The 23039-nt window shown below is 52.4% G+C and overlaps 2 protein-coding genes across 3 annotated transcripts; both read right to left on the bottom strand.

The window, feature by feature from the left end:
• Positions 1 to 169: 169 nt before the first annotated feature.
• On the bottom strand, positions 170 to 5617 carry CDPF1 (cysteine rich DPF motif domain containing 1). Of its 2 annotated transcripts, XM_080810586.1 has the most exons (4): positions 5451 to 5603; positions 4754 to 4873; positions 3638 to 3749; positions 170 to 1643 (listed from the first exon to the last, which is right to left on the bottom strand). In XM_080810586.1, the coding sequence occupies exons 2-4, from the start codon at positions 4864 to 4866 to the stop codon at positions 1497 to 1499; spliced, it is 372 nt and encodes a 123-aa protein (XP_080666712.1). In that variant the 5' UTR covers positions 4867 to 4873; positions 5451 to 5603; the 3' UTR covers positions 170 to 1496. The 2 variants fall into 2 exon arrangements, with proteins under 2 accessions (XP_080666712.1, XP_080666711.1); XM_080810585.1 differs by having other exon boundaries at positions 3634 to 3749; positions 4754 to 5617.
• A 2596-nt stretch (positions 5618 to 8213) lies between these two features.
• Positions 8214 to 16487, bottom strand: LOC308348031 (polycystin family receptor for egg jelly-like; the record flags this gene model as incomplete). The annotated part of the gene is made up of 3 exons (XM_080811848.1): positions 8214 to 15001; positions 15107 to 15162; positions 16474 to 16487. The coding sequence occupies 3 exons, from the start codon at positions 16485 to 16487 to the stop codon at positions 8214 to 8216; spliced, it is 6858 nt and encodes a 2285-aa protein (XP_080667974.1).
• Between the last annotated feature and the right edge of the window lie 6552 nt (positions 16488 to 23039).

Genomic DNA, 23039 nt, shown 5'->3' with positions numbered 1-23039 from the left:
GCCCAGAGCAGCCCACACCCCACTCCCCCATGGGTCTTCACCTCTAGTCCTTTTGTCCTCTGGCGCATAGAACGGACCTAGGATAGTGTGGCCCCAGGATGACAGCCATTCGTCTAAAGTAATGTGACGCAGGGAAAGCATCTGAAAATAAAACCCAGTGCACCCATCAGCCAATAAAAGCTCTTTATTCATTCTCTTCTCAAACGCATGTCTGGCGCCCCCCAGGACAGTGTCAGCGGGCCTTCAGCTAGTTATGGGCGAAGATAGAACAGCTCCAGCCCTCTGAGAACCAGCAGAGCCAAACGCACCCTTCAGTGTGTCCCCCATGGTGAAGGTGGGGGCCACGGGGCAGGGGTGCCCATGGCGGGACGAGTGCCCTGGGGCCACCTACAGGAGCCTGCAGAGCTGATGCGGGGTCCCGTGTGGAGAGGGGCAAGCCAGCAACTCAAGTTGTGAGCCTCTGTGTGAGTGAAGGGAAGGCAGGGGAAGGCACTGCTCTGCCTTGGAATGGGACTGGGCCTGGGGCCAGAGCCAGAGCCTGCGGGACAGACAGGACAGAAGAGGCTTCACGTGGCAACACCCCAGCCCCCGACCCACACCAGATCCAGAGTGCCAAGGAGAACATCTGCCTCGCGAATGTTTCTGGGGAAGGATTACTTTTCAAAACATTAACTGGCTCTCTGGGTTTTTAATTACGGATCTAACACATGGTCAAGATTTATAACGTTTTCCAAGCACCGTCAGGACGTGAAGTAAAACTCCACCGCCCCCGGACCCCCCAGTCGCATCTGCAGCTCCCCCACACACCTCAGGCACCTCCCCACAGGTCACTTCCCTGTGAACCGTCCCACTGAGTGAGGTCTTCCCTGCACGACACTCACTTCCTTGGATGGAGAAAGCAAGAGTCCCCAGCCAGCTGTCCTGCCTCTGCATGAGCACGGACAGCACAACCCCCCAGCGTGACCAGAGGGCCTCCCCATACTGGACCAGGGCAGTGGGCTTTGTCCCTTCACTCCTGTGTCCTCAGGGCCAGGCAGAGCAGCATGTTACCCGGAGGCAACTCCTGGATCTGACGAAATCACGCGAAGGGCATAAAGGCCCCTCCAGGTCTGTCGCCTATAAGCAGGAGCCAGGGGATGACCCTGCGGGAAGGCCTAGAGCCCTCCGGTCTGGAAGGAGAGCCAAAGGGCCAGCAGGCCCAGTCCTGGCCTCCCTTTGTCCCAGTTCTGAGCCATTCTTCGGTTCCTGCCCTGCGGTCTCAGCATCGAGAGGGCTCTGGATGGGGTTGGGTCTGCAGGATGTCTGGTCCAATGTCTGCCTTTTGAGTGCCTTCTCTGCGTCTCCTGGTCACCTTCCTGCTGCAGGCTGGGCCCCGGCTCACTCCAGTCGCACACACTGCTCCTGCCTGTCCTGGAACGAGGCTGGGCATGGCAGCTCCCAGCTCGGCCCCGGAGGTCTGTGCGAGGTGCTCTTGCTAACCTGGCATCCGGCCATACTCATGTCCGAGAGCCAGGCTGGCTGGCCGGCCTCTTTGATGGAGCTTTCCTTTTCTCCAAGTCTTGCCGGATTTCCTGAGGGAAGGCATCCATGTTCTCCTGGACACAGGGGAGGCAAAACCTCTTGGAGTAGAATAAACTGCATTCCTGAAAGAGGACAGGGGAAGGACAGGGACTAAGTACCACAGAGCAGGGGGGTGCAACTTCTCCCAGAGGCCAGTTCTTCACCACGTATTGGGGGCGGGGGGCGCAGGGCAGGGGCAGCTGTGTCAGGGAGGTGGCGGCCAAGGCCAGAACAGCAGGACGGAGACCAGAGCCTGGGGACTGGCCAGACACCTCCAAGAATGCAGTCATCACCTAAGACAAAAAGAGACAATGGAGGGCCTCCAGGGAGAAGAAAGCAGGGAGGTGAGGCATCCCCATCAGCCCCTGCAAGCAGTGGGGTATTGGGGGGTCCTGAGCATGTGGGAATCACCCAGTGAGACTGGTGAAGATGTCGGAGAGAACAAGGCAATGCAGGCCTGGGTCAACCCAGGTGGGAGGGCCTGGATGGCGCAGACACACTCTGGGGACTACCATGCTCCACCACGGGTGACGTGGAAACAATGAGAAGATGGAACCGGGGCCACACCTAACCTGTCAGAGATCCTAGATCCTTCCCTCTCCTGGTTATCGCAGCAGTGCGACAGGTGCTTGGTGACCACCGGTGCTGGGCGCAGCTCCACAGACCAAAACGGCCACCGGCGAACGGCTGGTCTGGGCAGGAGGTCGGATCTGTCCAACCACGGCCATTGTCCCCTGCGCCCATCCTCTGCCACGCAACCCCTAGGATTCACTGCCCAGAGCCCCGTCCAAAGACTACTTTCCCAGCCCCTTCTGCAACTGGCTGTGCTGTGTTTTGAGAATGGCAGTGGCGCCATCTGCTCTGGGCGCTTACACATACGAACAGTAAGTGAAGACTGTCATAATGAAGCCACTGTATTTTGGGGGTCTCTCTGCTGCAACAGCTCAGAGTGTGCCTCAGCTAAGACAAGGCTGTCCTTCCTGTAGTACTCAGAGGAAAGCTGTTCCCACGTGAGAGAGGGGACTTCGCCACCAACCAAGTACTTCTTCCAAGAACACAGGAGACCTCAGACACCACACAGGGCACCCTCTCCTCTGCTCACCAAGTGCGGCCCAAATGTGTAAGTGTGGTATTCAAGGCCTCGCCCCCACTGGCCCAACGCCCTTTTCCAGTCTTCATTTCCCAGCTGCTTCTTTCCCGCTGAGTCCTCACATGCCTCCCCGTGTCCTCGAACATGCACGCCTCTGCCTTGCCAAGGCTTTGTCTCACCCCATCAAATCTCATCCCCGCCCTGACCCTTCAGGGACAGAGGCTGACGTTTAAACCTGGTCTGTGAGGCAGCAGCCTTGTCCACACTCTGCCCCCTAGCGGAATGCCCAGGAGCTGCCGTCCAGCCCTGTCACTCCGGTTACAGGGGCCACACCACTCAGCCACAGGGCTCCGCCTCCACCCGCCCTGGGTTGTCCAATGACAGCCTCACTACCCTGGTGTCCTGGGCCTACTCGGCCTCTGGAACCTCTGTGTCCTCACCTATGAGATGGGGGCAATGCTGCCTTGCACAGCTAGGGTTTGGGGCAGGACTGAAGGAATCTGCCCTGGGAAAACAGGCCCCAAGCACAGGCTCGGACCCACAACAACTGCTCATGTAAGCACAGTTCCTTCCTCTGGAAGGTCCCTCGAAGGACAAGTAGGAAGAAGGTCACCGTCCCACGGAGAGAAGCACAATGGCCATCAGCATGGCTGGGAGAGGGAGAAGTGTCTGCACCCACTGCTGAGCCAACACTGAGACCGTCTGACTGGCTCCCACCCACCCCCTGCCTGTCTGCTCACCTCCGCTGGCTGCAGGACTCATCCATAATGAGCTGGACCAGCTGCCCTCCAAGAACCCCGGGCCTCCCACCACGTGACGTGGCAGGGCTCCCAGGATCACCGCCACAAGGAGAGGCTGACGCTCACACTGTCCTCGGGGAAGGCTCACACGTCACCTTTGCCACGATCGAGTGTGGGGTCCCAGCCACAGGGAGAGAGGGCGGGAGGGAAGGAGAGGCGGCAGCCGCAGCCCACACAGCTTACCCACCGGGCCCACGCACACCAGCCGGCTGCACACGCTGCACTTGGAGCCGAGGACCAGGAACCTGTCCTTGTCTGAGGTGAACGGGTCCTTCATGACGTAACTCTCCTCCAGGAGGCTGCAGGACAGTGCCGGTCGCGGAGGTCAGAACGGCCGGAACCTCGGCCAAGGGAAGCCTGGCAGCGGCAGGGAATGGACCTCCCCAGAGCGAACCTGGGTGGGTTCGTGAGAGGAGGGGCCAGTCCCCCCGTGCCCCCGAGTAGGAGCAGAAAGGCAAGCCGTGGGGGAGCGGGCTGGAAGTGGGGGTGGAGGCGCCGTCGGCTCCCAACAGCCGGGGCGGGGGAGCCGCTCCTGAGCCGCGGGAAGGCCGGCTGCGGCAGCGCAGGGCCCCAGACCCCTGTCCGCCCCGCTGCGACCGGCGCAGGGAGCGCAGCCTCCGCCGGAGCTCTCCGGGCCCTGCCGCACCACGCAGGGAGAACCGCGGCGCCTAACACCCTGCCCACGGCGCTGGCCGCACCCCGCACATCAGAGACCCACGGGTTCTGCGATGAGCCCCCGGGTTCCTGGTCCGCAGAGGAACCCACCCGGAAGCCAGCCCTGGCGCCTGCCACCTGGCCCATGGCAGCGACGCACCGGGTGGGCAGCGTACTGGTCGGCCTCCCCACAGCGCGGCCTCCGATGAGGGGCACGTTAAAGGTCAAGACCAAGCCCCAGGACCCAGCGGCGGGCGCAAGGCTGATTCCGGGCGGATCCACTGGAAGCCGGACCTGAGGACTCAGTCCCCTCAGAGCGAGAGGGCAGGAAGGCTCCCCCCGAGAAGGTCCGCCGAGGAAGCAGGACGAGCGGCGACGCGGCCCAGCCCCACGCAAGAGGCCGCGGCGGACCCCGCGCAGGTGCGGAGCGGCCGCCACAGTACGTGCTGCTCCCCGCGCGGAGCGCCGACCAAGGGGCCCGGAGCTTCTGGAGGAGCCTTGCCCCGCGCCTCGGCAGGTCGCTCCCGCAGCGTCCAGAGCCCAGGCACGCTGGGGCTACGACGCGACACCGCAGCCACCGCCACACCGGGGCGCGGCGCCCCACCCCCCCCCAAGCCCGGCCCAACGCGCGGGAAGCCGGAGGACTCACACGACGGCGCGGGCGTCGGGGGGCTTCGGTCCCACGTAGCTGTAGGGAGCGGTCAGCGCGCAGAGCCGGCACGAAAACACGCCCGGGGCACGGCGCCCCGCCTCCGCCTCCATCTGCAGGCTGCGGAGAGGGGCAGGTCCCCTTCAGGACCCAGAGCCGGCCGGTCCCCGGGCCGCCCACGGCAAGCTCCCGACCCGCGGGCCCCTTCCCGGCCACGCGCGCCCTGACCGCGGCCGGCAGCGCTCGCTCGCCACGACAGCCCGGGCGGCGCCTCACGGTCCTCCGCGCCGCCCGACGGGCCCCCGCCTCGCTTTCGCTCCCGCTGCTCCGGGCCCCACGGCCCCACGTCCGGAAGCGCCGTGCGGCGGCGCGAGCGGCGTCCCCGACGTGGGCGCTCCGAGGAGGCCGAGTGTCCGCCCGCCCGTCCGTCCGCCGCGCTCCTGCCGCCGCCGGCCGGGCTGCCGTCCGCGCTCCCGACGTGCGGGACAAGGTCTGACGGCCCGCGCGGCGCGCTGCTCTCGGGCCCCACTCCGGCGGCAGCGGGGCGTCCGGCCGCGAGCGCGCCCTCGCAGGCGGTCCCTCCGGGCGCGCCCCGGGCTCCGCCGCGCTCCCTCGCCCTCCCCCGGGGCTTCTGCCCGGGAACGGCCGAAGGACGCGCCCTCAGCGGCCCTCGTCCACCGCGGGGTCACCCGCGCACCTGCGCCGGAGCCTCCGTTCGCCGGACGGCCGCGCACCTCCCGGGCTGCCGCAGGACCTGGGCAACCCCCGCTCCTCAGCACCCACCGCCCAGCCGCGGGCAACCCGGCCCGCGCCGCCACCTGGAGCGCCGCCGGGAGCAACACGGCCTTCGACCCGCGGCGCCTGCGCGACTCCGCCTCTCAGCGACTACGTACAGCGCAGGCGCGAGCCCGCCCCAAGCCTCCGCGGGGCTTCCGGGAGGACTTCCGCCTCTACGAAAATAGACTTCCGCCTCTGAGACGCTGAGGGGAAAAGGGGAGGTCACGCCCTCCTCCAGGCTAAGCAGTCCCACCGGACCGGCTCTGAGGGCTGTTCTGAGGCTCTCCGATGCTTCGGGGATTTTCCACCCGTCTTCGAAGAATCCAGGCGCCCGGAGCGCGTCCAGCATCGTCTCACTGTACACTTGCCTGGACTGGAGCTCCCTGAACCTAGATCCCTAACTCCCTGTCCCCACACCCCCTTGGAAAGGTGAGTCCCGGTCCCCCAGGCCTGGGCCAGCGCCACAGGCAGGAGGGTCTGTGTCCACCCCAGGCAGCAGACAAGATAGGATCAAAGGGAGCCCTGTCCTTTCCCGTGGACACTTTAAAGCGGTGTGCACTTCGGACATGTCGTTGTACTGCTCCCAATGTGGACTGTGACGCCTTGGTGATCTGAGCCCCAACGACCCGGCCCTCCGGAGCCTGCCCTGCTCCAGCTTCCAGAGGGCCGTCGGGCCCACGGGGTCCCATGCCCCAGTCTCAGACCCGCTCTTCCCTCGTGCCTCCCCAACATGCCCGTCTCCAGGCCCCTCGGCCACTACGTATGGCAAGCACTGTGCGACCCCTGAAGCCACCAGGCCTGGGGGCTGGGCCTTCTTCCTTTGGGCAATCGAAAAATAAGGAATACACGAGGCATTTTAGTAATCCTGGGGATAACACCGATTCCGGGACGTCGACCAAGGGCAGCTGAGGAAACACTCTGATTTTCTTACTAGCAGATAGGACCCCTGGGTGCTTCCAGCAAGAGCATTCCTTGGGTCACGGCCACGGTTATATACTGATGACCTTATTTTCTGTGTCTGCCCAGAGATGGACCATCTGCATGAAGCTTTTCACATATGACCTATAACCACTCAGATACATGACCCTGTCTCTTGAATACTGTTCAAGCCCTAAGACAGGCTACACAAGTTAGGAGGTGGACTGCAAGAGCTACGGGAAATACTCAAAGAGCAAATCGTGATCGTTGGCAGAAAATAAAGTTAATTTGAATTTGAGCTCTCTACCATTTGTAATATAAGAAGAAAACCAATCCAAAGGATTAGCAAAATCTCAAAGTATTTTTTTAAATGGTTTCCCAGGAAACCACATATTTACAGATAAAAAGAGAAGGACATGTGGGTGGCTCAGTCAGTTAGTCTCTGTCTTCCACTCAGGTCATGATCCATCCTGGGATCTAGGCCTGCTTCCTGCTCCGTGCTCAACGGGGATTCTGCTTCTCCCTCTGCCCCTCCTCTCTCTCTCTCTCTCTCTTTCAAATCAATAATATCCTAAAAAACAAAAGAAAATCCTAATCTGACCTCCGGGCACTCTTGTGTGAGTGGCATGGAAGCACATGCATGTGTCTGTGAGCCATTCCAGCACAGTTCAGGACCACAGGGGCACCCAGTGAGTAACAAGGGCTTGGGACATAGTTGTCCCCCAGCTGATAGGGTTGTCCCCCTTCACTGGCTCTCCATGGGGAAGGCAGGATCCACCTGTACATACACCCCTCACGCAGAAATCACGGCAAGTCTCACAGGAGCAATCTCACATTTAATTCCGATAAAGCTTAAAGTGGCATCTACATAAATGAACATGTTTCTGAGCAGAACTGGAAGAGCTGCGAGCCATATTGCTCTTAAACAATAAACCACATTTTCTTTATTATTCTGCAATAATCCACCATGCTCTAAATTACCCAAAGCCCAAGACTTGGATGGACAAATTTTTACAGTCAATATAGAGAACAATTACTATCTTTCGGTGTGAACCCACTCCTACACACACACACACACACACACACACACACACAAACACACACACACACCTTTTTGTAGTTGAACAAAATTCATGTCTAATGTCCAGAAAAAGGTATTACATTTCACAGCATTAACTAGCAGTAGCCCTCAAGAGTAGATGGGAAGCTCAGTCTTCTGACCCTCAGGTCCCATCCCTAGAATCAAAAGCAAAAAGACAGATCCTGATCTTGGCACAAGGTCCCTCCAGCCCTGGCCCAGCTGGATGGGTGGGGGGTGGAGAAAGCAGGGGGCTGAGAGGGGTTTCCCACCACTACTCTGCAAGGTGATCCCCCACAGGGATCCCTCAGGAACCACAAACTCCTGACACCCAGCCCCGGAGGACACAGTCGCAGGATGAAAATGCTCTACCCTAGGAAAGTAGAGTGGGGACCATTTAGAGCTCTCGACCAAACTCCATGTATCTACTACTCTAAACACCTATGGGCTCCAAGGACACCAAGTTCCCCTCTAGAGGGAAATCAGCTCTGGGCTCCCATGCTGTAGACATACCCTACAGCCCAACATTCAGGAGTAGAGGCCAAAGGTGGAGACACTTCTGAATGTAGGGGTGTGCATTGTGCAGGACCCGGGAAGAGACTACTGCTGAGCCATTGAACATTCCTTACATCCGGAGAACCAGCATCTAGGGGGAATCTTGCCTGTGAGTCTTGACCCTGTCCCTCATCACACAACAAGATAAACCATTTTTTTCCCTTTGATGTTTCTGGTCTTCAGCCCCAGATACCGCCGGCTGTTCTTCTCTGGCTGCCCATACAGCATGTTGACAAAGAACTCTGGTTCATCTTTGTCCCTGGGTTGGAAGGTCAGAAACCTAAACATTGCTCTTAGCTTGCGACACAGATAGGTCATTGCCTCTGCTTCGTCCGATGGTTCCTCGTACACGGGCTGCTTCATTTTCTTATAGGTAGACACAATCACTGCTCGAAATAAGTTGATCAATACACAGATCATAACCAGCAAGAAGGAAAAGAGAAACAGGACCCCCAGAACCCTGTTGTTGGAGAACTCGGTGTTCTGAAATGCTGGAACGCAATAGGAGAAGATCGTCTGTGTAGCATGAATCAGGTTACTGTAGTTCCACTCGTGTTGACCAAACACCAGGGAGCCGATGACCATGAACACAAAGAAGTACACAGACACCACCAGGGCCATGTGGCAGATGCCGGGAAGGGCCACCTGAATGGCCCTCTGAGCCAGGCGCACATCATAGAAGACTCTGGAGTACCTGAGGGTCTTCAAAATGGTCAGAAATAACAGGAAACCCAAAATGATCCTCATGGCGTGATCTACTTGAGAAACTGCATGAAACGGAATGAAATCCTCAGGGTGCGACAAGTAAAAGCGAATTATGCCAGTGGCCAAGAAGTGCTTCCTAAAGAAGAGCACAATCAGCACAGTAAATATGCATTTTAGAGCAAAGTTGAGCAGGTTATACACACTTCTCACGTACGAGGCCCTTTCTTGCATGATGATATAACCCTCATCGACCACATAGGCGAAAAAGAAAATGAGAATGGCCACATACAAGTAGATTTCTGCCGAAGTTTCCCTGTCGAAATCAGCAAGCGAGAAGGAGTACACGGATAAGCTCGTGTTCACAACTCCTAACTGAGACGCCTCGAAAACGACAGAAATGCTACAGAACAGACTGACGTCTGGGTTGAAGGTGGTCAGCTCCAGAATGACGGCCCACGTCTTCTCATCAAGCCACTCGCTGCTCTGGAGTTCCCTGAGCCTCACGGTGGAATTAAAAGGCTGCTGCTCTGGGAAGAAATAGAACGCGTAGCCTCCCGACCCGTAGGTGTGTAGGGGTCCGTGGGAGACATACCCCCAGGTCTTCCCTGGAGCCTTGTAAGTAAACCCGCTGGTATTCTTATCCTCTGGCCTCTTGAGAACTTTGTTCCAGAAGCTAGAGTAGCTTCTGGTGTCTTCCGGGTCAGTGCCATAGTTGGGATGACAATGGATTTCTCTTCCCATGCTGGTCTGGGCCAAGCTGGCAGGCAGGCAGAGTTTATCGCCGGGTCTCGCCCTCACCTGCCTCAGGAGTGGAAGGCCCAGGATTTTAGAGGAGCTGTCGGGCAGAAAGGCTGGATTCGGGTCGTTGTGGACCAGGGGCACCAGCACGGTGTTCAGCCACCTGTAGATGTCCTCCAGCTTGGTCACCGAGCCGAGATCCACAGAGAACCGATCGCGAACCAACTGGTTATAGTAAAAGCTGTCCGTGTGACGCAGGAGGGCGACGAGGCTCAACAGGAGGGCCAGAAAGATGAAGTGAGTGAGAACGTAACACAGGAACAGGAAAGCCCTCCTCTTAATTGCCCTCTTCCTCTTGAATATTAGGATTTCGTCTTCGGTGAGGGGCTGGTACATCCTCGATCTTCGGAGCTCCATGATCTGCTCGTGTCGCCTTTGCATTTCTTCTGGGCCCAGTTTGCTGCGCAGAGTGATCTCAGTGAGGCCGAACCTGCCCGCCCAAGAAAGATTTTTACAATACTTGGGCCTACCAGCTCTGAAGCCTGACAAGAGTATAATTTTACATGGCTGCACCAGAAAAATGGACAGACAGAATGAACAAAATGATGCAAAGAGCCATTCCATTGACTTTTCATAGCCATAGGTCAGCCCATAAAATACAATGAAGAACGAAGATATACTAGACGTGGCGAAAACCAAGAACCAAGCTATATAAATGTAAAACCAGGGCAGAACGACCCTGCTCTTCCTTTTGAGTTCTACAGGACCTGAATGTGAAGATGGCCTTCCACAAGCAACATCTCGTTTGTTATTTATGTTTGTATTATTAGCATTTATATTTTTTTCCTTGGCACCTGTGACGTTGTTTGCTCCTTTCTTATGCATACGCTGTGCAATGGAAGGCTCTTTGGCAAAATACTTGTGATCTCTCCATCTTTTCCCAGGTGGAGACTTGGAAGCTTCCATGATGGGTGCATGAACAGTCTCCTGAGCATGCCACTTTTCCAGATATTCCTCCCAGTGTCCACTTTCAGGGACCACATAATGCTTCCTGGGAGATACCTTTTCTAGAGTCACAAGAGGTTCCCTCTGGGAGTAGGTGAAGAGAAAAATGATCAGTATTTGCAGAGGGATCATAATTAAGACACTTTCCAGTCCTATCATCATTGACCTGACGTAGCTTCCCTCCTCTGAAACCATTTCCTCTGCTCTGTCAAGACTAAAGAACATAATATTACACAGGAGGGAGGCCATCAGCATTGCCAAACAGCAGGACAGCCTCTGAAGCCGATTGAATGGTTTCGCAATGATGCCAGAGAAAATAGAGAACCACATGTGATCTCTCCCCAGCTTGTAAGTTGAATCGATCAAGAAATAGTCCTTTCTGTTGATAGGCTGGTCTGGGTCGGTAACATGAAATGTTCTGTCCAAAGAGGTGTCAATACAAAGCCATTCCCGGCATAAAAACAGCCAGATGTATCGGCTGAACAGATTTTCTACTTTGATTCTGCTTAGATACCAGCTGGGGGATTTGCCCTCATTGTTGTGCCACACACGAATGGAATGGATGTCCCCCAAGTCCCTTTTCGTGGTTAGAAGAAAAGTGTTGATGCTTCCCCGGTAGAGGGTTTTAAAATACGGATGGCTCAGACAATGCACATCGCTGGCACCTTCTGTTCCAATAACTTGCATGAAGACATCGGCCCTGGTCCCATCCCGATAATGGCTTCCTGTAAAAACAGTCACGAGGTAACACACCTTATCATAAGGATCATTATCAAGTAAAATTATCACATGTTGCCGAAGATACTGATCCATGTCATCCCTGTGCAAGGCCCAGAAAGCTAGGATTATGTACATCAGCATAATGAAAAGCACAGTGAAGAGCGTCACAGGGTTGTGGGTAACATTCTTGATGACCTCCAACCGTAGATCCACAGCATTGGGGATCACAATCACAATGGCCGTCAAAAAGTGGGTATGCAGGTGTGTACTGGCTTGTTTTAGTAGATCCAGCTGCCGCCGGGCCCTCCTTTTCCTTTGGCAGATGCAGTGCACTCTTCGCCACGTGGTCCTCTCTCCGAGGACACAGGTATCTTCTCTCCAATCGCTCTGGATCCCATACATGTCTAGGCAGTGAGCGCTGAAAAGAGCAATTCTCACTAGCTTATCATTGGCTGTCATGACAAAACGAGGTGCCTGCAGAGCTATGACCAAGGTGCACTCAGACGAGCCGCCTCGCTGAGCTATGACTTGCAGCAGGGACGCTGGAAGACAAACCACGCGGGCCTCCCTAACGACACAGGCAGTTGAGTCAAACAGGTCGCTCTGGTTGGTCATGGGAGGGATGTCATGAGGCACAATGAAGGTGGTGACCAGAGCAGTGGGGGTAATTTCACTGCCAGCGTACACCAACACCGTGAACAACACGGTCACTTCGGTCACAATGTGGACCAGCAACTCCTTCACTACACTGCTGTCCACATCAACCCTAAACTTCCCTGTTGTCCTTTTGGAGGACTCATCAGCTCCCTCGGTCTCACTCTCGGGTCCCACTGTGAGGTTAAAAGCTGCAAAGCTCAAGTTTTTTCTGGCGATGTACACTTCTGCTACATCAGGCATGATCTCGACCACGTCGCCCTCAGGGGTCGTTCCTGTCATCCTGAATCCAACCACCTCTGCAGAGCAGCTTTCCTGATCATTCATCCAAGGAAAGGGATCATCTGCAAACTCGAAAAACATGGTGGAAATCAGGGTATTTACCGGGAAGCTAGGAATATTACTCACATTTAGCGTCGGACGAAAATAATGTTGACTGCTTTTCTCATTCCTGAAGACATTGGTAACATCCCACTTTTTGGTTTTCCTGACGTACACCTTAAAGCTGGAGGCCATCATTGCAGTGGTCTCATTCCCTGGCACTTTTCCCTCCAATACTGTGTCTGCTAGTGATTCCAACACATAGAAAGGCTCATCGACCACTTCATAGCTAACGGTCAGTTTCAAGATATTAGACAAAGTTGTTAATATCCCAGTGCTCACAGTTTCTATTTGTTCAGAGTGAACGTGTGAGTCCTTCCGTCGAGACTCTTGTAGGGCTCGATTTGCTAGCCAAATCCTCACTGTGGCCAGTTTCTGAGCCAATCGAGTGAATCCGGTGGTCGTCTGGGTTAATTTAGTAACACTCATGACTACCTGGTTAATTTCCACCAAAGTGCTATTGGGAAGAAGGAAAGTCTGGTTGACAAGGTATTCCCGGAGTCGGGCCTCGTCAGCTTCCAAACTTAATTCAGGTTTCATGTTATTCAAAACAGAAGCTGCTATATATATTAAATAACCTGCAGGTAGGAATTCCTCGTTGTCAAGCAAAGTAGATAGCGATGAACTTGGTCCCATGGTGAAATTGAATAAGCGATCGAGCACAGTCTTTGCTGAGATTTTATCCGTAGGGGCGTGTACGGTCGCGTACAAAGTCACCTGAGAAAAAGCTCCTAGAGAGTCATACACCTGAACAGATATCTTCATGGCATAATGATTAGCCAACACACCCACAGGGAGAAAGGAAGGGGGCGATGTGGACTCATTCCCCAAATACAGGATGACCCCCAAGGTGTTCTCCTTAATAGAACTGATCTGACCAAAACCATACAAATCAGAGACCACCATTTTGTAAGTAAGAGGGAAGTTCTTATCCTTAAAATTATCGCACCGGATGACAAACCTGGTAACAAAGGCAACTCCTGTAGCTGGATTAATGCTGCACTCTCCGATTTGAGGGAAATAGTTAATAATAAAAGGGTGCTTCAAGTCCACGTTATGCCCACTCCAACTTGCTAGATGCACAGAAGCCCAAAACTTAGCTTCAGGAAAATCCTCCAAAGCAAAGGCTTTTATAGACAAATAAGCCCCATTCCTCCCTGTTGTGGTGTGTTTCGCCCAATCAAAGTTTACCTCATCCCCTAGAGATGACAGAATCGACCATTTATACACATCCTGGCTTGTTGAACAAGTTGTGCAATTGAGAAACAAAGAAAATCTGTCGGAAATACCCAAAACGGCATCACAATTTTCAATACACGAGATGTTTGCTGCGGGGGCTGGTCCTTTGAGCACGTGTACCTCTCTATCAAGATAGGCTTTCCTATCACCCTTGCGGACCACCATTCTGAAGAAGTACACACCTCCACCTTTCAGCGTTCCCGGCTGAAGTGTGAGGACAGGGCCAGAGGCCTCCTTCCAGTTCAGATTAGTCTGCTTTGGGGCGCAGACGCTGCTGCTCATCACTGTGATTTTATGTCCCCGGTAGTTTTTTGGGTCGGTGGTACAGTACCAAGAAAAAAGGAGCCCCTCGGATGGGTCGTCCGAATCTGGATCAGAGGACCCTGTTCCATCCAGACCCAGCTGATCTGTGAATTTGATTGTTATGTTGGGGCCCCCAGGAATAACTGCTTCTAGGTCACTTCTAACGATGCTGACATACATGAAATCCGAGGCCGAGACCTGAGGCCAATTTCGATTCGCATAGATGTCGACTACGAACCTCATCACATACACCCCCCAAGTTAAAGATTTTGGAGGAATATGTAGAAATGTTGGCGCCCTCCCTGATTTTGTGATGGGTATATCCAATGGTCTGTACCACCGGGGCAGATCGTTTAAAGAGGGCACGGAAAACACCTGCCAGTACGAAACAATTAACGTGGAGTATGGACAGTTGTACTTGTAGGTGGCATTGAGGGTAGCCTCCATCTTCCTGGTCAGCACCAAGGGTTCACCATCTTTCTTCCTGTTGATCTTCACCATGGTGATGGCACAGGGCTCCTCTGGGGACACCTGGCAGGACACGGAAGACTGGATGGCTTGAGGACCATCCGAGTTGACAGCTTCCAGGACAACAGGCGTGGGCCCATCCGTGGGACACTCCGTTTGGGCCACGAAGCCCGCGGAGGGGCGAGGCCCGGCGGCCGGCAGGTCGGTGGAGGAACGGCGGGGGCGCCGAGGGCCGGCGGGCCGCAGCGGCTCGGGCCAGAAGGTCCAGTCCGGGCGCCCGAGCGCGCGGGGCCGCGGGGTGCGCCACAGCAGGGACAGCCGGCCGCGGCGCGCAGACAGCCGCAGGTGCACGAGCGCGGGCGTGGCGGCCAGGCGCGCGCGCAGCAGGACGTGCCGCAGGACACAGAGCGGGCGCGCGGGGCCGCGGGGCAGGCACAGGCGGCGGCCACCGGCCGGGATCACGCCGCCGCCAGAGGCCGCGCGGGGCCGCAGGCGGACGCGGGCGCTGCCGGCCGGCTCCCCGAGGCCCGGGGCGCCCCTCCAAGCGCGCAGCGCGGCCGCGTCTCCGAGGGCCGGGCCGCGGGTCCGGGCGGCTGGCGGGGGGCGGCGGGCCGAGGCGGAATCCGGGCGGCGGGGTCCGGACCCCGGTGCGGCGGTGACCTGGGAGACGCGGATGGCGGCCAGGCCCCTGCGAGGTGCCCTGGGCCCTGGGAGGCGGCCGCGACCCAGGCCCAGGCCCAGACCCAGGCCCAGGCCCAAGAGCAGGAGGAGAAGCAGGGTTCCTGGCCGCATAGCGCCGCCAGCCTGGGAACCTGGGAGCCGCTGCCGCAACCGTGGGGTCTGGCAAACCGCCGCGGGGGGCGCGGGCCTGGAAGGGGGCGGGGGGGAGGGGAGGCGGGCCACAGGGTCCAGACTACCTCCGTGTCTGGCGGGGTGCTGGGACACGGTCTGCGTTTCTAAGTAAGTTGGCTATAATGGGTGGGCGTCCGTGGTACCCTGACCCCTGCCTGGCCCCAGTATGCCTCCATCCAGGACTGCTCATCCAATTAAGGCAGCACCTGGCTCCCCAAGCCTGCAAATACACCTGACCTATCCCTGGCAAAAACCACAGGGATGTGAGCTCTCTGATAGCCCAGGGAGGTCTGACTCTGGGTTTCTTCATTTGCATTTTCTAGTTTCTTAGGATGAAACCCCAAGTCCTTGATTTAGATCTTTTTCATTTCTCTAGAAGCATTTAATGCTGTAAATGTCACCAAACACTGCTTAACTGCCTCCTGCATACTTGCCTAGTTTTGTTATCATTCAATTTAAACTATTTCTACTTGGCCCCGTTTGGGTTTTGAACCATCAGTTCAAATGGGTTGTTTAATTTCCCCGTATTTGGAGCTTGTGTGAAATCTTACAGTTATTCTGGTTTCTAACTTAAGTCAGTCGAGGTCAGAGAATATATTCCATCTGATTTTGAGCCTTTGCATGGACTGAGACTTGCTTGAGAGCCCATACAGTAGTGTGGTCTGCCTTGCTGTATGGTCCTCGTGCCCTTAAAAACAAGGTGTGTCTCCTGTCGTTGGGTGGGTTTTCCTACAGATGTCAACTAGATCAAGGGAGTTGGTACCCGAGTGTTTCATCCTCTATGTCTTCCTGGGTATTCTCTCGTTTTTCTGCCACTCGCTGAGACAGGCTGTTACTCTCTCCTGAGCTGACTGGGAAATTGTCTCTTTGACCCTTTCTTTCTGTGCATCTTTGCTTCTTGTCTTTTCAGGCTCTATTAGATGGATACACATTTGTGTTACGCCCACATGAGTTGGTCCTTGTCTCGCGATGAGATGTTTCTGTTCATCTCAGTAATCATCTCCGTTTGGAAGTCTGTTTCACCTGATGTTCAAATGCCAGATGATATGTTGATTGTATCTGAATAAAACTGGAAAATGAAATAAGATAGCCACACTCGCCTTCTTGTGCTTACTGTCTCCATGCCGTATCTTTCTTTCACTGATTTCCTTTTCAGCTTGTGTATGTCTTTATACTTAAAGTGGTCTTTCGAAGGCAACATGTAATAGGGTTTTCTTTTCTTATCCTTTCTCTCTCTCTCTCTCTCTGAGTGCACCACCCCCGAAGGACAGGCCATTGTCAGGACAGAAGGAGGCAGCCATCTGCAAAGAAGGGAGAGGGCCCTTACCGAGAACCCATCATGCTGACACCCTGAGCTTGGACGTGGGGCTCCAGAGCTGTGAGGAGTAAATCCTTGCTGTTCAGACAGCGCCCCCACTGCGCCCCCCACCCCGCGGTATTTTGTTTTAGCAGTCTGAGCTAAGACAGCAGGAAACGTCGGGGCTGAAAACTCAGATTGGGGTCCTCAGAGGCATGTAGGGTGGAGGCCCAGATGGAGAAGGAGACAGACTCTGGTTGTCTCCGGTACTTAGAGGAGAGGTGGACAGAGATAGGCAGTGGGGCAAGGTGGAGAGCAGGAGGGTGTGGTGTTCTGGAAGCCAAGGAAAGAGGGGATTCAGGAAAGACACAGTGTGGCCTGATGGGTCAGAGCAGCTGAGGATGAGGAAGACGAAGCTGGAGCATCATGCTCCTAGCCTGCTGACTCCCTGTGCCCTCTCACCACCACCCCCAACACACACTTTGGGACAGGAGTCCCCAGGCCTGGGCCAGCGCCACGGGCGGGAGGGTCTCTGTGCACCCCAGGCAACAGATGAGATATGTTCAAAAGGAGCCCTGTCCTTCCCCGAGGACCCTTTAAAGCAATGTCGCTGTGATCCATGGCACCCTTGGTGATCTGAGCCCCAGCGACCCGGCCCTCCGGAGCCTGCCCTGCTCCAGCTTCCAGACGACCCTCTGGCCGGCGGGGTCCCATGCTCCAGTCTCAGACCCGCTCTTCCCTCGTGTCTCCGCAAAGTGCCCCTCTCCAGGCCCCTCGGCCCCTACGTATGCCAAGCACTGTGCTGCCCCGACCACCAGGCCTGGGGGCTGGGCCTTCTTCCTTTGGGCAATCGAAAAATAAGGAATACACAAGGCATTTTAGTAATCCTGGGGATAACACCGATTCCGGGACGTCGACCGCGGGCAGCTGAGGAAACACTCTGATTTTCTTACTAGCAGATAGGACCCCTGGGTGCTTCCAGCAAGAGCATTCCTTGGGTCACAGCCACGGTTATATGCTGCTGACTTTATTTTCTGTGTCTGCCCAGAGATGGACCATCTGCATGAAGCTTTTCACGTATGACCTATAACCACTCAGATACATGACCTTGTCTCTTGAATACCGTTCAAGTCCCAAGACAGGCTACACAAGTTAGGAGGTGGACTGCAAGAGCTACGGGAAATACTCAGAGCGGGGAGGAGTCGAGATGGCGGAGAAGTAGCCGGCTGAGAGGACATCAGGTGCAGGAGATCAGCTAGACAGCTTATCAAACCATTGAGAACACCTACAAATCAACAGGAGATCGAAGAGAAGAAGAGCAACCATCCTAGAAACAGAAAATCGACCAATTTCTGAAAGGTGGGACCGGCGGAGAAGTGAATCTAAAGCGACGGGAAGATAGACCGCGGGGGGGAGGGGCCGGCTCCCGGCAAGCAGCAGAGCAACGGAGCACAAAATCGGGACTTTTAAAAGTCTGCTCCAGTGAGGGACATCGATCCAGAGGCTACACCGGGGTAAAGCCCACACGGGGACAGCGTGGTCTCTGGTCCTGCAAGGTCACAGAAGGATCAGGGGTGTCTGACTGTCGCAGAGCTCATAGGGATTAGAGCAGGGAAGCTGGCTACAGAGACGGAGCCGAGGAGCGAGCTCTCACTCGGGGTCACCTTGAACCGTGATCCGTGGCACAGGCCACTGCTCTGTGAGTGGGGTACCCACAAGATCCAGGGAGACAGCCCCGGAGGAGCTCAGGGAACTGCGGGGTTCGGAGGCTCCAGGCCGGGCTGTGTTCCAGAGACAGAGAAGCTTGGTCAGAGGCTGTGTGAGCTCGGAGCGCGGCCAGAGGCCAGGGACATGGGAGTGATTGGGCTCTTTTCTCTGAGGGTGCACAGAGGAGTGGGGCCCCTAGCTCTCGGCTCCTACAGGCCGGACACTGGGCGGCCGCCATCTTCCTTCCTGTTCTCCGGAACTCTACGGAAAGCGCTCATGGAACAAAAGCTGCCGAAAGCGAACCCTAGCCCGGCCCCTTGCAAGGGCGGTGCAAGTCCTCCTCCGGTAAAGACACTTGAGAATCACTACAACAGGCCCCTCCCCCAGAAGATCAACAAGAAATCCAGCCAAGACCAAGTTCAGCTACCAAGGAGAACAGCGGAATTCCAAAGGAAGAGAAAGCAAAGCATGGAATTCATGGCTTTCTCCCCATGATTCTTTAGTCTTGCAGTTAATTTAATTTTTTTTTAATTTTTTCTTCTTCTCCTAATTTTTTAAAAACTTTTACTCTTTCTTCTTTTAATGTTTTTAACTAGTTTATCTTAACAATACCTTTCATAAAAAAATAATAATCTTTTTTGAACCTTCATTATTATAGTCATATTCTATCCTTCATTGTATCTAACTTTATTTTTTGTATACACATAGGGTTTTTTCTTGTAAAAAATTTGGGGTACAACTTCTTCTAATAGATCAAAATATACCCTAAATCTAGCTCCGGGCTTGTTCTGGTCTCCAGATGGAGCAAATTCTCTCTACTTTCTTTTCCCAACCAACTTACTTTATCAACTCCTTTTTCAGAAATTAAAAAGAATTTTTTTCATCTTTATATGCATATTCCATCCTGTCATTGTGTTTACCCTTATATATGTTTTTCATTCTTTAAAACTTTGGGAGGTAGTTTCTTCTAAGAGACCAAAATACTCCCAAAATTAAGTGGGTGACCCTGTTCTAGTCACCAGTCTAATATATATATATATTTTTTTTTCCTTTTTTATACTTTTTCTTTGTTTTCTTTTTTTATTTTTTTTTTCCTGAACTACTTTTTATCCTCCTTTTCCCCCCTGTGATTTAGGGTCTCTTCTGATTTGGTTAAAGCACAATTTCCTGGGGTCTTTGCCACCCTTTTAGTATTTTATTTCCTTCTTCATATATTCTTTTTTTTTTTTTTTTTTTTTTTTTTTTTTTTTTTAAGATTTCATTTATTTACTTGACAGAGAGAGAGATCACAAGTAGGCAGAGAGTCAGGCAGAGAGAGAGGGGGAAGCAGGCTCTCTGCTCAGCAGGGATGCTGAAGCAGATGCGGGGCTCGATCCCAGGACCCTGAGATCATGACCTGAGCCGAAGGCAGCGGCTTAATCCACTGAGCCACCCAGGCGCCCCTCCTTCTTCATATATTCTTATCTGGACAAAATGACAAAACAGAAAAACTCACCACAAAAAAAAAAAAAAAAAAGAACAAGAGGCAGTGCCAAATGCTAGGGACCTAATCAATATGGATATAGGTAATATGTCAGATCTAGAGTTCATAATGACGATTCTCAAGGTTGTAGCCAGGCTCGAAAAAGGCATGGAAGATATTAGAGAAACCCTCTCTGGAGAAATAAAAGCCCTTTCTGGAGAAATAAAAGAACTAAAATCTAATCAAGTTGAAATCAAAAAAGCTATTAATGAGGTGCAATAAAAAAATGGAGGCTCTTACTGGTAGGATAAATGAGGCAGAAGAGAGAATTAGTGATATAGAAGATCAAATGACAGAGAATAAAGAAGCTGAGTAAAAGAGAGACAAACAAATACTGGACCATGAGGGGAGAATTTGAGAGATAAGTGACACCATAAGATGAAACAACATTAGAATAATTGGGATTCCAGAAGAAGACGAAAGAGAGAGGGGAGCGGAAGGTATATTGGAGAGAATTATTGTAGAGAATTTCGCTAATATGGCAAAAGGAACAAGCACCAAAATCCAGGAGGTACAGGGAGCCCCCCTCAAAATCAATAAGAATAGGCCCACACCCTGTCACCTAATAGTAAAATTTACAAGGCTTGGCAACAAAGAGAAAATCCTGAAAGCAGCCCAGGAAAAGAGTCTGTAACATACAATGGTAAAAATATTAGATTGGCAGAGGACTTATCCACAGAGACCTGGCAGGCCAGAAAGAACTGGCATGATATATTTGGGGAACTAAATGAGAAAAACATGCAGCCAAGAATACTATATCCAGCTATGCTATCATTGAAAATAGAAGGAGAGATAAAAAGCTTCCAGGAGGGGCGCCTGGGTGGCTCAGTTGGTTAAGCGACTGCCTTCGGCTCAGGTCATGATCCCGGCGTCCTGGGATCGAGTCCCACATCGGGCTCCTTGCTCAGCGGGGAGCCTGCTTCTCCCTCTGCCTCTGCCTGCCACTCTGTCTGCCTGTGCTCACTCTATCGCTCCTCACTCTCTCTCTCTCTCTGACAAATAAATAAATAAAATCTTTAAAAAAAAAAAAAAATAAAGCCATTTAAAAAAAAAAAAAAAAAAAGCTTCCAGGACAGGGGCACCTGGGTGGCTCAGTGGGTTAAGCCTCTGCCGTCGGCTCAGGTCATGATCTCAGGGTCCTGGGATCGAGTCCCGCATCAAGCTTTCTGCTCAGTGGAGAGCCTGCTTCCTCCTCTCTCTCTGTCTGCCTGCCTCTCTGCCTACTTGTGATTTCTCTCTGTCAAATAAGTAAATAAAATCTTTAAAAAAAAAAAAAAAAAGCTTCCAGGACAAACAAAAATTGAAAGAATTTGCAAACACCAAACCAGCTCTACAGGAAATATTGAAAGGGGCCCTCTAAGCAAAGAGAGACCCTAAAAGTAGTAGATCAGAAAGGAACAGAGACAATATATAGTAACAGTCACCATACAGGCAATACAATGACACTAAATTCATATCTCTCAATAGTTACCGTGAATGTAAACGGGCTAAATGCCTCAATCAAAAGACACAGGGTATCAGAATGGATAAAAAAACAAAACAAAACAAAACAAAAACCCATCAATAAGCTGCTTACAAGAAACTCATTTTAGACCCGAAGACACCTCCAGATTTAAAGTGGGGGGGGGTGGGAAAAAATTTACCATGCTAACAGACATCAGAAGAAAGCTGGAGTGGCAATCCTTAGATCAATTAGATACTAAGCCAAAGACTATAATAAGAGATGAGGAAGGACACTATATCATACTCAAAGAAGATCTAACAATTTTAAATATCTATGCCCCTAACGTGGGAGCAGCCAACTATATAAACCAATTAATAATAAAATCAAAGAAACACATCAACAATAATACAATAATAGTAGGGGACTTTAACACTCCCCTTACTGAAATGGACAGATCATCCAAGCAAAAGATCAACAAGGAAATAAAGACCTTAAATGACACACTGGACCAGATGAACATCACAGATATATTCAGAACATTCCATCCCAAAGCAACAGAATACACATTCTTCTCTAGTGCACATGGAACATTCTCCAGAGTAGATCACATCCTGGGTCATAAGTCAGGTCTCAACCAGTATCAAAGATTGGGATCATTCCCTGCATATTTTCAGACCACGATGCTCTGAAGCTAGAACTCAATCACAAGAGGAAATTTGGAAAGAAGCCAAACACATGGAAACTAAACAGCATCCTTCTAAAGAATAAATGGGTCAACCAGGAAATTAAAGAACAAATGGTAATGAAAACACAATGGTTCAAAATCTGGGGGAAAAAGCAAAGGCAATCCTGAGAGGAAAATATATAGCGATACAAGCATTTCTCAAGAAACAAGAAAGGTCTCAAATACACAACCTAACCCTACACTTAAAGGAGCTGGAGAAAGAACGACAAAGAAAGCCTAAACCCAGCAGGAAAAGAGAAATAATAAAGATCAGAGCAGAAATCAATGAAATAGAAACAACAACAACAAAAAAAGAACGAATCAACAAAACTAGGAGCTGGTTCTTTGAAAGAATTAATAAGATTGATAAACCCCTGGCCAGACTTATCAAAAAGAAAAGAGAAAGGACCCAAATAAATAAAATCATGAATGAAAGAGGAGAGATCACAACCAACAACAAAGAAATAAAAACAATTATAAGAACATACTATGAGCAACTCTACGCCAACAAATTTGACAATCTGGAAGAAATGGATACATTTCTAGAGACATATAAACTACCACAACTGAACCAGGAAGAAATAGAAAACCTGAACAGACCCATAACCAGTAAGGAGATTGAAACAGTCATCAGAAATCTCCAAACAAACAAAAGACCAGGGCCAGACGGCTTCCCAGGGGAATTCTACCAAACATTTAAAGAAAAATTAATTCCTATTCTCCTGAAACTGTTCCAAAAAATAGAAATGGAAGGAAAACTTCCAAACTCATTTTATGAGGCCAGCATCACCTTGATCCCAAAACCAGACAAGGATCCCATCAAAAAAGAGAATTACAGACCAATATCCTTGATGAACACAGATGCAAAAATTCTCACCAAAATACTAGCCAAGAGGATCCAACAGTACATAAAAAGGATTATTCACCACGACCAAGTGTGATTTATTCCAGGGCTGCAAGTTCAGTTCAACATCCGCAAATCAATCAGTGTGATACAATACATTAATAAAAGAAAGAACAAGAACCATATGATACTCTCAATAGATACTGAAAAAGCATTTGACAAAGTACAGCATCCCTTCCTGATTAAAACTCTTCAAAGTGTAGGGATAGAGGACACATACCTTAATATTATCAAAGCCATTTATGAAAAACCCACCGTAGACATCATTCTCAATGGAGAAAAACTGAAAGCTTTT

This window comes from Martes martes, assembly GCF_963455335.1.
Source record: "Martes martes genome assembly, chromosome: 8".
NCBI lineage: Eukaryota > Metazoa > Chordata > Mammalia > Carnivora > Mustelidae > Martes > Martes martes.
Note: the sequence above shows the minus strand (reverse complement) of the source record. Positions and strands in the feature narration are given on the sequence as shown.

Coding starts and splice junctions, on each gene's coding strand:
- CDPF1 (XM_080810585.1), bottom strand. CDS start 4,866: ATGGAGGCGGAGGCGGGGCGCCGTGCCCCGGGCGTGTTTTCGTGCCGG. Junction 3,750..4,753: donor CCCGACGCCCGCGCCGTCGT/GTGAGTCCTCCG, acceptor ACTGTCCTGCAG/CCTCCTGGAGGAGAGTTACG. Junction 1,644..3,633: donor GGTGTGCGTGGGCCCGGTGG/GTAAGCTGTGTG, acceptor GTCCTCTTTCAG/GAATGCAGTTTATTCTACTC.